The following is a 13,175-nucleotide window of genomic DNA, read 5'->3' as shown; positions in this document are numbered from 1 at the left end:
AAGAGAACTAGAGCTCTGCAAGGTTGGAGGGGTCTATTCCCTCCCTTCCCGCCCACAGTAACACCCAGGGGCTGGGGACGGAAGGAGAGCCAGGTGGGATTCAGGTAAGCATTTCCATGATGGTGTCACTCTTGTTGGTGTTTATCCCCCTCCCACCTCAGCTCCTGGAGGTCCTATAATGAGCATCAAGTCATCTGGCCAAAAGGCTCAGCAGACCTTTCCCTCTGAAGAACAAGCCCGTATCGCTCTGTGGCTGGAGACTTCTGATCAGCAGCCTCTATGGAAACAGATGGAGAGAGAGCAAAGACGCCTGACAGTCCCTGTCTATTGCTTACAGTCAAGATAATCTCAGCGCTGCCATCCATCTGCTCCCTTCCCTGGGTAAATCAGAGAAAGGCTGTCTGCTCTACAGACACATTTACAATGAAAAGAAAACGAGGGTGGGTCGTCATCTATTTACAGATGGGTTGTGTTCAAACGTTTATCTGTAAGTCACTCAGAAGACACAGAAACAATAGGTCTGTGTGGGGACATCCAGCCCAGCCCACAGAAACCCCTTACGCCCACTTTGTGCCTGGGGTACAGCATTTATTGTACTCTATACATCAGCCCAAGCCTAGCTGGGAAATCCATTCAGTTATAACTTCAAAAGTTAGAAAGGGACACCCCCACCCCCACAGGACAGGTGGCAGACTAGGGACCAGAGTCATTGGCTCCTTAGGACACAGGCTCTAGACTAGAGGGATGGGCACAGGGGAGGAAGAAAGCGGAGGTGACTGGCGGGGACTGGGCCTCAGAGGAAGGAGCACAGCAGGATTGTAAGGGAGTGTACAGCCCCCTGGGGTTGTAAGTCTTGGCTTTATTTCCTAACCAAGGGTTTCTGTAGGGTGGGGAGAGAGAGATGGGCAGCAGGTGTTGACACTTCAGCCACCAATGTGTCTCCAGGCTTGCAGGGGGAGGGGAAATACAGGAAAGGTGGATATCTGAGGTGGGAACAAGATAATACCTTTTCCCTTCCCTCTCCTATCCTTTTCATTCCCCAAATCTCGCTATGGTAGGACTTGTATCAACACTGGCAGGAGGGGAATGGGGATTCTCCGTGGACCAAAGTGGAAAGAAGAACGGGATGGAAAATAATCACCTCAAATTCTGGCAACAAGAAAGGAGATAGCTCAATGCCCTGTGTTTGCAGGAGTTTGCTTGTAAATTATAAATTGTCATAATGAGAGTAACTTTACTTGTAGGGTAATATGGCATTTGAGAGAATAAATCCAAGTGCCCAACACTTCAACATTAAAGCTCAAATGATCAATAGAGATAGGGTTACAGGGTGGGGTTTTAGGCAACAATGTCATTTCTTTGATTCATGGCTACAGAAAAGAGGTCATCAGGTTTGGGGTTTCATTCAAAGTAACTTTAATAATGGACTTCCAGATTTAGGACGTTGCCACAGCATTCCCATTCACGGGTAAAATCAATGCAAGTGAGTTCTTTTAAATTGCTGGATTGTGCGTGATGCTTGAAACTGGATTGTGAGAAGAGATCATTGATTTGTAGAGAAATGGAAGGAGACAAAGTGATCAATAGGTTTCAAATTATTACTTTAAAAAGTGGTTGCACACTTCTGCGTCCACCCCGGGCGATAATGAGCTTGCAGACGCATCACTTACAACAGAAAAGAGCCAGATTATTTTCAAATGCAAGACTTTTTTGAACTTAATGGAGGGTTGAGGTCACAGAAAAAACAGCTGTCCCTAAATCTGAGCACAACAGGAACCTGCAGGGAGCGAAAAGGCATGAACACTTGCTCCCTGGGGCAGATGCACTGGACACTGGTAAGAAGAGATAAACCAAACGATGAAGGCCCAGTGCTGGCTGGCAGGACAGGAAGCCCCTGGGGTTCCAAACAGTAGAGAAATCTGGACTCTGTTGCGGGCTCTTTCGCCAGAAACCTCGCTGGGTACCTGCAGAAAAATCAGTGTCCATGCAGCGTCAGCCCGGTTGAGGGGAACAGCAGCCATGCGGGAGGAGGCAAGAGACTCCTACCACGCCCTTCTGTACTCTCTCCCTCTAGGGAACAAAAACTTTATTGGTGGGGAAAGGGCAACAAACATTGTCACCCTCAGGGAACTGGTGAAAACTCATTGGAGTTGGGGGAAGGGGAAGTAAAAAAGCCTTATTACTGGGAGTGGGACATGAGAACACCCCAAGACCCAGGGACATGGTGTCTTTTTAGTTCTGAGAATTAATCAGAGATGAGATGACCCCAACTGGGAAAGATTGCTATGAAAGCTGTGCAGTTAATGAATTAAAAAACCTACTGTGTGCCGATTACTACTGCTGGAAGTTGTCCGTAAAGGCTGACTGAAGGTAAATGAAGAGCCATAAACCTAGATGGGGGAGTGAGAAGTGCCCTAGAGTACAACATACTACTTTAAGAAGAATGCGAGAGAACTTCCTGCGGGAGGAAGAATGAGAACAGATTTCTGAGAGGGAGGTCTTACAGAAGGTTCCACACTGGGGAGGTTGGGAGCCCAGCTTTTCCAGCGAAGGAACTGCACAGGGCAGCAGGCATGTCAGGGCACACCAACGGGGAAGCATTCAGTGGCAGCAGGGGGAGGGCAGGAAGGAGCAGTAGGAAATGAAGCTGAAAAGATAAGCTGGGATCGGATGGTGGAAGCCCTCCAGGACTGCCTACGCCGTGGATTTATATAAAATCCCAATCTAGGAAAGTAGTCTATTTTGGAGCACGTAACAGAAATGCAAACCTTGCTTCCTCTCTTAAGGAACAGACAAGCTCACCAACCAGCTCCCTCAGGGGTCTCAACTAGCGGGTTTGAATTCAATATTCTCTCCTCTTTCAACTCCCTGCCCCTTCCCATCCATTACGGTGAGAAGAAACTCCTCTGAGCAGTTTAAAGCTTTCCGTGGGAAAGGCTCCTGGACCGCACCCTTCCCTCGGCGAAGGGAACCACCACTTGTCTCCTGCGGCTTCTTCCTGTGTCTCTTTCTGCTTGTCTCCCCCAGGATCCTGTGTTTTTCCTTCTCTTCCTATCAAACCTCTTCCCAAGAAAATGTAATACAACTCACCAGGGCAGGTCTTCTCCCAAAGGTGTTTACACATCTGGATGTGTTTTTAAAAGGGTTTTCCACGTCATCCGGGACTAGAGCAGCATGTGTGTTGGGTCAGAGACCCTGAGGGCGGGGGAAGGGGGAGGAGGCCACAGAGTGAGGAGCTAAGAGCTGAAGTTCTAGCATCCTGGCCCTGTCGCTCTCCCGCTGAGTGACTCTGAGGATGTTAACCTCGTTGTGTTTCGGATTCCACACTGGCAAAATGAAGATAATGAGAGTGTCTACCTCACTTGTGGAAGGGGGAGTCAGTAAACTGGTGTTTGGGAAATGTCAGAAATAGTGCCTGGTGCAGACAGGAGGTCAGCGAGAAAAACAACGGCCGCCCCGGCCTCTGATCACCGGGGCCTCCAAGATGCTGCAATTGTCTGAGCACCTGGGAACCACAGCATGTGAGAGGGGAGGAGAAGGGCTATTTGGGACTCAGGAGCTGAGCTCACTGCCTTCGGAGGAGAAAGGACCTGCCACCTCCAGATGCAGGCAATCCCTGTGAGCTGAGCTCTTGTCCAGCTCAGGTTCCGTGTGCGCTGCATTCCTAGTGACTCTCAGGTCCTGCTTGCTGACTACGGTGGTCTCCGCCCTAACCCCACACCACCACCCTATTCCTGAGTCAGCTGGCTTTCTGGCACCCCGCCCCTGCTGCCAACCTGTTCCCCACCTCACTCCCTCTCCAGAAACCCCTTCCCACCCTTGGAGACTGGCTCAGGTCCCACCTCCCCCAATGTCTTCTCTGACCACCTGCTTGCATCCAGTCACCCATTCTGAAGCCCAGGCACCAAGAGTCAGTTCCCCAACTGAACCCGCAGTCACTCAGCATTCTGTCTCCCTGTGAAGGTAATCAGGTCCTTCAGGGGTGAGGCCTGGCTTTACCCTCCTTTCCCAGCCCCCAGCCAGCAGGGGAGGTTCTGCACACACAGCAGATGCCCCGTCCACGCATGCTGATCAGGCCTTGGTGCAGGCAGGACGTCACCTGAGATCCCAGTAGAGGACAAACGAGGGGTCTGGTTAAAAACCATGGATCCTTTCTATAAACACCACTTCCTACCCACAGGGCCGAACAGGCTGAAGCGCAGCACCGTTCCTGCGAAGGTGGCCTTGCCTGCCAGTCTCCCCCCACCCTCCCACTGCTATGTGTGGGAGTGAGCCCCAATCAGTGTGTGTGAGTCCCAGCGCAGGCTCTCTCCATCAAGCCTTTGCTCCCCTCTCCCGCTAAAGCCAAGCTCCTCCGCCTTGGAAAACCTGCAGCAGCACAAGCGCCCTCTTGCAGCACATTCTTAACAGAACCCAAAGGCATGAAGAACAGTGAGTCCTCAAATTTTTAAAAAGACTCCCCTGGGAACAAAATTGCTTTGAATGAGTACAATAAAAGTACTAACAACAAAATGATCCTAAAACAAAGTCCGACTTGCCAGCTCTTGCCGTTTTGTAACAAAACACTCTGCACACACGGGATGTACATCAAATACAGGCTCCATTCGTCCCAGCCCAGGGAAGGTGGGCAGAACTGATGCTCAACCTAGGCGTCAGCACCACACGTGAACCTTCTAATTCTATCTCCTCTTTCTTTCCCTCTCCCTCATGTCCTCTCAACCTGGGAGGTAGGACCTAGATAGCAGGGCTCAGTGCAAAATGAAAAGGTAGGGTCCCTTGTCCAAAAATGATGGAGAATTTCTTCTGCTCATGGATGGAGGGCTGGAATCCTGCCCACTGGCAGAAATCCAAGGCTGGGAAACTCTCTTTCTCACCATCACCACAGGATGAATTCACTGGACAAAGTGTAGCATTAAACCATTTATATGCATGTCAGCCTCTTATCCAGGGGTTCTCAACCTGTGGGTTGCGACCCCTTTGGCGGTCGAACGACCCTTTCACAGGGGTCGCCTAAGACCACCCTGCATATCAGATATTTACATTACGATTCATAACAGTAGCAACATTACAGTTATGAAGTAGCAACGAAAATAATTTTATGGTTGGGTCACAACATGAGGAACTGTATTTAACGGGCCAGAAGGTTGAGAACCACTGCTCTTATCTCTGATTTCAGAATAACAAGCATTTCTCTCTCCTTAAAGGAACTCAAAGCATTAGAAACAATTGAGATTTGTGGGAGGAAACAGAATAGAGGGGACAGGGTGAGGTGGAATAGAGGGGCAGGGAGAAGTGATAGAGGAGCCTAGTAGCAGGCAGGCCTGTTCAAAACTTAGCAGTGAACCAACGTGGTGGGTCCAGTGCACAGACGTGAGGATGCTCAGAAGGGCAGGGCGTGCTGAGTTCTAACACCCTCACTTCCGTGGAGACTCTGGCTGAGAACTGAGGCCCAACTCGGGACCTGAAGTCCTCTGGCTGTCCTGCCTGTCAGCTAGCCTCCCCGCACCATATTCTCTTCCACACGCAGGCTAGGCCCACCCACCATGCAGAATCCTGCTCTCCTGTATTTCTGCACCGAGATCCCCAGAGGCCCAGAAATGCACCTGAATGTCTGCCTAACCATTTCCTACCTCAAGTCACAAAGTTGCTGACAAAGAAGCGTATCACAGAAAGGCACAGTGAGGAATGGACCTATTCCCTGTGCACACAGTCCAAGTACCTTGTTCTCCAAGCACCCAGGACCTGGAAATGGATTTGACTTGTCTAAAAAAAATGTAGCCAAGTGGTTATGGGGTGTTCCTTCGATGTTATGATGAGACTCAAACAATGCGAGTCAAAGACTCAGTATCTTCATGCCTTGCCTTCGTTCCCCAGGAAGCACGAAGGCCTGATTGTAGAGCACAGGAGGTCGGGATTACTGTGCAGACAGCTACTGAGGTTTTACAGCTATTTCTATATCCCCTTGGTTTGAACAACACATCACAGGGTGCCCTCAAAACCTTCAACTTCTTGTGGATCATGGCTTGACTCCATCTCGCCCCCAAATCAAGTCCTCTAGTGTCTGCTCCTCTCTTGCCACAACTAACCCTGAAAAAACTGCAGGAGGGTGAGCTGCAGAGGTTGGTGACAGAAGAGCAACCCCGTGGAGACAGACATTACAAATGCCTCACACAGGATTCATATTACCAGATGTTTGGATTATAAAAGAGGAATAATGTAGAAAGCTAAACTGTTTTATGGGATGACATCAAATGTATGTTTAAAAATATAAAATGAAAGCCAAAAGTCGGGCCACGCAGAGTCTGTGTATCCCACACTGAAGGAATAACTAAACCACAAGCATGGAGAAGGAGTTTCTGTTGACTGGAGGAGATAAACAGTCAGGCTCCTAGGGCACAGGACCTGATCACGTTTTTCTGTTAACTTCGTTTCCCAGATGGTTGCAAAAAAAAAAAAAAAAATTCATGCGAGAATCCAACATGAAAATCAGTGCCAATGGAACATCTGGGGAAAGGAAAAAGGCGGCAAATTCTGTTCCCTATTTGTTTTAGAGACCCATAAGAATTAAAGCAACCCTATATAATAAAAGGCTAACATGCAAATCAACTGAACAGTGAACGACCGCTATGATGAACATTGACCACCAGGGGCAGACACTCAATGCAGGAGCTGCCCCCTGGTGGTTAGTGCGCTCCCACAGGGGGAGTGCCGCTCATCCCAGAAGCCAGGCTCACACTGGTGAGTGCAGCAGCGGTGGCAAGAGCCATTCCTGCCTCTGAGGCAAGCTAAGGACCCCTCAGGGGATGTCCAACTGCTGGCTTAGGCCTGCTCCCTGCAGGGCTTAGGTTGGGCTGAGGGGACACCCCCCCCCACCCACCCAGTGCACAAATGTCGTGCACCGGGCCTCTAGTATACATAATAAATTAGATAGTCATCAAGGTAGTATTCTCCTGCTGCAAGCTTCACAGAACTGTAGAAAGTGGTCACAGTCAGATGGGACTATAAATCGTCTATCTGAATTCCTCCTTTTATGGAGGAAGATCCCACAGGGAAGGTGGGGTGCCCTCAGTCAACCAGCAGAGTGGGCAGCAGAGCACCCTCAGGGATGGCACCTTGGCAAAGCTAAGAAGAAGGGAAGTTAAAGCAGTGCTCTGTGTTTTGCAGAAGGCTGGGGCTGGGTAGGGCCTTGGAAGACACCCAAGTCCAGATGAGGAAACCGAGTCTCAGGGAGCGTAAGGGTGTTGGTCAAAGTCACACAGTTTCCCACGCTCATGTCATCATGCCACCTGCCTCACAGTTAGCTTTAGGTTTTATGTGACTATTATCATCTGGAAGCATTCCAGGGGCTTTAATTGTTATTTCTTTAAACACAAACAATCCCCATGTTCATTGTACTAGTTCAGGGTCAGCAAATCTGTGGCCTTCATTTAAAGCTCTGAGAGTCTTGGAACATCCTGCTGGTAACCTAAAATTTTCCCATGGACTTCTAAATTGCTCCAACTTTTGGACTACTAACAACTCCCCAAACACAAACTCAATTTCTCTGAGGTTATGTTTAGAAACCCAAATAAGTTACATTGAAGATATACTTCACTCTTATAAGGTCCTATCCCTTGCTCTAACTCGTTGCAGAAAACAGATTTCATTTCAGACCTTTCCATTCCCTTCCTTCTCTGTGACTAGGTGTAGATCAGAGAATTGTGATTCAGGATTAAAAAGGTCCTCAAACATAAAACATAAGTCAGTCCAACTGCCTCTCTGAGGTGGGAATCAGGAGTTATACCGCCTGCCATGGAGCCATCTGTTAATACTTGTGGTCCCAGGAGTCCCACTTTGTTCTAAAACATCACTATTTGAAAAGCACTCCTTCGCTGAACTTATCAACTTCCTCTGACTAGCGGCGTCTTTCACAAGGCCCCGTTTGCTGAGAACATAAAAGATGGCCTCCACAATCTTCTGTGTCAAGAGTGGAAAAATGAAATAAACTGCTTCTTATGATAGTCGAACATGTATCAATACAGGGGTGGGCAAAAGCAGGTTACAGATGTTCGTATGGAAAACAACACAATAAAATTTATCAATAATAATACAAGAATGAACTCTGGGTTTCACATACTCACAACTGCAGACCTACGTGTACCCACCCCTGTATATTTAAAGTGCTTGTGCCAATTTTCTCATCCTATGAAAACAGGTGACTAGACTTTCACCAAACGTGGATTGACCCGCTTTGAAACGCAGGCTGTGTGCTGCATGTGAAACCACCACTGCGCAGCTATGATTCCAGTGCCTCTGAGAGAAAGTCAGCCATATCTCAGGGCAAATAAACTCAGGGACAGAGGCCTGTGTCACTACTGATCAAGAACAAGAGCCCTTGTGTATGAAGCTGTCGTATCAGAAAAGCAGACGGAGATTTCAAATATGAATGCAGATTAAAGATCAGAAGGGCAAACATTCCAAATTATAGGCACTGATGTGTAATCAAGTTCTTTTGAAATTGCTTTGTATGTGGGCAGCTTCTGTAGCATACTCCAGTGGCAACCAGGATTCACTTTTTAAGGATATTTAATGATTTCCCCAGGGATCAGCTAGCAAGATAATATATGTGGAAATGTTTCATAAACTCTAAAACTATAAAATCTGATGCTGCATCACCATGATATTTCTAACTCTGAGTGTTCACCATAAGCTTATACTTGCTGCCGAATGTGCTAGGCATTTTTGACACCATATATAAGTGAGTAAAAAAAAAAAACTCAACCCTGACACCAAAAGCTTGGTCTTGTAAAAGATTTCTTTACCTGGCTCTAGGTATATGAAAAATGATACTACGGCAAAATTGCATGAATTTATGGTTCACATATAAAGTTGAAAAAAAAATACTAAGACAGGAAAATGTCCAAAGAAAACAGGCATAAATAACAGTGGGAGGGTTTTTGCTACAACTGAACAGAGTCCACCTTGCCATGCAGGCTGAGAGGTGGTGGCTCACAACCCAGAGGGAGTGGAGCAATGTGGACCCAGCGACATGTCTGGGAAGCTGGAATGAACTCTCTCATGAAACAGGGGAAAAAGCTGGATGCCCTTGAAGGCACTTCCTCTCCCAAATTATTAGTTGATGTTGAACCACTGACAATGGGAAAACTGACAAGGAAGATGATACTAACGAGTCTTCCAAGAAACTAGACAAGCTGCTTTCTTCCGAAGTTGGACACAATCAACCACAAATTAATACTAGATTGTTCTTTGCCTATTGAAAAGAAGAAAAAGCTCACTCATTCATCTCACTAGATTCCATGTGTCCCTCAGGGCCCATCTATACAATATAACCTGATGGTTAAGGGCATGGCTCAACAAGACTTCCCAGATTCAAATCCTGGCTCTGTCACCTGCTCACTGAGCAACCTTAGGTAATTTACTTCATCTGAACTTCTATTTCCTTATTCACTAATGGGGTCATTATGAGGAAAAGGTGAATTAATAAGTAAAAAGTCCCTGGAACAGTGTCTGGCCAATGTAAGTGCTGTATGACACGTTACTACCCTTCTGTTCGCAGGCCTCACAGCCAGGCCCCATCTCCAGGAGAGAAGTGCCCATGAGAAGGGATCAATTAAAACTGCCTATCATACTCCTCTGGGGTTTCAAAGTTTTATGTTTACGTTTTGTTTTACGTATTTCTCTTCTTCTTTCTTTTTTTTTTTCTTTTTTTATGAAAGCAAGAAGTTCTACTTTCTTCTGCCAAAGAACAATGAATCTATCCACTCAATGACTGTGGTTTCCATGAGAAAGTAAGTGGAAACAGATGTTTCTAAAAAATAAAAACCATACTATAGAGCACTGGTGTCGCTCACATAAAACTTTCCACCAGCCATCCCCAGAGCCAGCTGCCAGCCCCCGCCGCAGCTGTGACCCCCCTGGGTGCCTGGGCCCAGACACCTCTTCTTCTACTTTCTACCCCAATCCACAAACAAACTTGCCAACCTTCGATGAAATCCGAGGCCGTGTACGGATGCTGGTTTGGGCTGTTCTCCGCAGGGCTGTTGAGGGTCTCCAAGGCTGATTCGATGGCTTCCACCAACTCATCCCGCTTGTCTTTCCTCACGGGTTTCTCCTCAGGGTGGCGGGTCAGGCCCATCTCCAACTGGTACACCTTCTGCAGGGTGAAACTGTCGAAAGGCACTGCGGCGTACTCGGTGGCCAGCTTGACGCCAGCGTGCACCTCCGCCTTGTCCACCTGCGCGTGCAGGAAGGCCAGCAGGTCGGCCTGGGTTTTCTCGGGAGCTCCCGGCTCAGGGCCCAGGCCCGCGGCATCGCTGGCGTGATACTGTGCGTTCCTGAGCTGCTCGCTCCTCTCCTGCAGCTCCTCCTTGAGCTGTGCGATCTGCCTCTTGAGGCTGCTGATATAGTTGCGGTGCTGCTCCTCCCACTCCTGCAGGGCGGCCTGGTACCCTTCCTTCCCTGTGGGGCCGTTGGCCCTGGGCAGCCCCAGCTGCTCCTCGTTGCCTTTGGGAGTGCAGGCCAACATGTAGAGGACGGAGATGGCACAGCAGAGCAGCACAAGCAAAACCACCACCCGAGAGATCCACGCGAGCAGCCCCCGGCGAACCATCGTCATTCAGGAATCAGCCATGTGTCCAGAACTGGCGACATCCCAGGACCTCAGGGCCCCACGGCAGGGCTTGCCCCGGACTAGACCACGGGAAGCATGTGTTTGGGGCCCCCTGAGCTGCCTTCATCCATTTCTTTCTACAACACGTCTTGTCTCTCGAAGTCAAGCACCATGTGGAACACTTTTTCTACTTCTACAGGACGGTCTTCCAGGCAGAAGCAACGAGTTAGCTGAAACCTCCAAATGTCCACACTCAGACCCATCCTAGCTTCCAAATGTGCAGCAGGTGACAACAGGGGACCTAGGAAGAGACCAAATGACAAAACACTTAATCAAGATAATAACACTCTTATGTTCACGATGCCAACCAATGTTCAATAGACCGCCCATGAGGTTTACAGGAAAATGCTTGTGACAGGTAATTAAATATTGTTTGATGTTTGGAAATCATAATGCAAAGATGCATTTGCAGAGCAATGCATATAAATAACAGAGGATACAGAAAAAAAGATTGGAAGGAAATATGGCAAAAATTGAAATCTCTCTGGATGGAAGCATTAATGGTGATTTTTCTGTTTCTCTACATTTTTCTGTATCTTGTAAATTTTCCACAGTGGCACTTATTATTTTGATGGTTAAAAGGGAAAAAGCAAACTTTAACTGACATTTAAAATTGAAGGCAGGGACTTCTCTGGCCAGGTCTGCCCAGGCTGCAAAAGGTGAGGCCTGCATGGGCTCACTTGGGTGCACTCGTTCAGGTCAGGGCTCCAAGCTGGCTCAAAGGGTCTTCAAGCTTATGATCAGGAGATAGGGAAGCAACTGGAGGTTCAAATATGCAAATAATATATGTGGATGATAATACATTCAGAAGGAGTCAGGGGAGTTGTTCCAGCTAACTCTCCAATTCTGCTAGTGGGCAGGAGATGGTGAGTTTACCATAGAAAAGGATGTGGTTGGGAGAAGAACAGAGACCAGATATACTGTCTTATCAGGACTCAAATCCCAGGCATGTTTCCACTCCAGCCTCCAGGAGGAATTCTGTGTCTTGACTCTCATCAGAAATATCCAGATGGATCATGGGGCCTTCCATGTGACTACATGCTCTGCCCCTCAACTCCAAATGCCTGTAACATGTGAATCAGCCTGACTTGCCATTCCCATTTCCCCAGGCATCCCTCCACCCGTCATGGTCATCACTACAACACTGCTTCTTCTGTGTTCTCCCTTCCTCAGTACCTATCTGAGCCAGAAAAAAAAAAAGAATGATAAATGGAAAATAGATCAAATAAAATTTATTGTTTAGAGAGATTTTTATAAGATCTTCCTAGATCAGCCGTGGGCAAACTACGGCCCGTTTGAAATGAATAAAACTAAAAAAAAAAAAGACCGTACCCTTTTATGTAATGATGTTTACTTTGAATTTATATTAGTTCACACAAACACTCCATCCATGCTTTTGTTCCGGCCCTCCGGTCCAGTTTAAGAACCCATTGTGGCCCTCGAGTCAAAAAGTTTGCCCACCCCTGTCCTAGATGCATCTTTTTTGGTCACTTCTCTTAAAAAACAAGCTCCTTGGGGGTACCATGTCCTGCCCTTTTTATAAAATTTGACATTTTCAATAAGCCACAAAAGAAAATATAAATTATTCTTTTAAAAATATATACTATTGATTTCAGAGAGGAAGGGGGAGGGAGCGAGAGATAGAAACATCAATAAAGAGAGAGAATTATTGATCGGCTGTATCCTGCACACCCCCTGCTGGGGATCAAGCCGGCAACCTGGGCATGTGTCCTGTTAGGGAATCGAACTGTGACTTCCTGGTTCATAGGTCAACGTTCAACCGCTGAGCCATGCTGACCAGGCAATAAGTAAATTATTCTTTACATAGTTTTCACCCACCCAGAAATCCAGGTTTTGGGCCAATAATCATCTCATTTACTGGAAGAAGGGCTCCAGTGAATTAGGAACATCAGGACCTCTGGGAGAAGAGAGCGATGTTCCTTCTAGCATTCTCTCTATGCTGACAATATAGTAAACAATAAGGGCTCCTTGGCAAGTATGCACCTGCTATATACCATGGCCACACACGAGAGTTCCCCTCTTGTTACCCTGGTGATGCAACCCTCACAGATATCATTATGTTATCAAAATAGTTTATTTCTTAATTTTCCTTAAAAATTCAACACATAATATTCTCTCCAGTATTTCCCTTGGCCTGTGAATTCTCTTTTGTATAACTGAGAATATGCAGTTATTAGTGCTAAGTTTAAAGTGTATTTTAGCCCTGGAAGCCTTTTCTAGCTGATGAAAATCTTGGGATTCATATAATTACTATAACTCTGTGATTAAAAACATCTCAGCTTTGGTATTCAGGCACCTTGCTGATTTTAATGAAATCTCTCAGATGAACTCATTATATCCAAGTATTAAATTACTAGTGAAGACATTATTCTGCCACTTTAAAGACTTTTACTTTAAATGAGTTGTCATTAAAAACAAAATAAGCAAATCAAAAAACAAAAATGAAATACTCAACACAAGTTATTGTGTGGCAGAAACACAACCT

General features: G+C 47.0%; 1 protein-coding gene across 6 annotated transcripts in view; it reads right to left on the bottom strand.

Annotated features, from left to right (window-relative positions):
• CSGALNACT1 (chondroitin sulfate N-acetylgalactosaminyltransferase 1) overlaps window positions 1-13,175 on the bottom strand; it is a 313,490-nt gene that overhangs the window by 72,526 nt on the left and 227,789 nt on the right. For all 6 annotated transcript variants that reach the window (XM_070408515.1, XM_070408511.1, XM_070408510.1 and 3 more), the window contains one exon: window positions 9,982-10,910. In XM_070408515.1, the coding sequence (XP_070264616.1) occupies window positions 9,982-10,615 (634 nt within the window). In that variant the 5' untranslated portion in view covers window positions 10,616-10,910. The remainder of the gene's footprint in view (window positions 1-9,981; window positions 10,911-13,175) is intronic.

The sequence above is a fragment of the Myotis yumanensis genome, unplaced genomic scaffold (genome assembly GCF_028538775.1).
Source record: "Myotis yumanensis isolate MYYU_CA2020_CCGP unplaced genomic scaffold, mMyoYum1.0.hap1 SCAF_3, whole genome shotgun sequence".
Taxonomy (NCBI): Eukaryota; Metazoa; Chordata; class Mammalia; order Chiroptera; family Vespertilionidae; genus Myotis; species Myotis yumanensis.
This window is presented reverse-complemented; position numbering and strand designations above follow the sequence as displayed.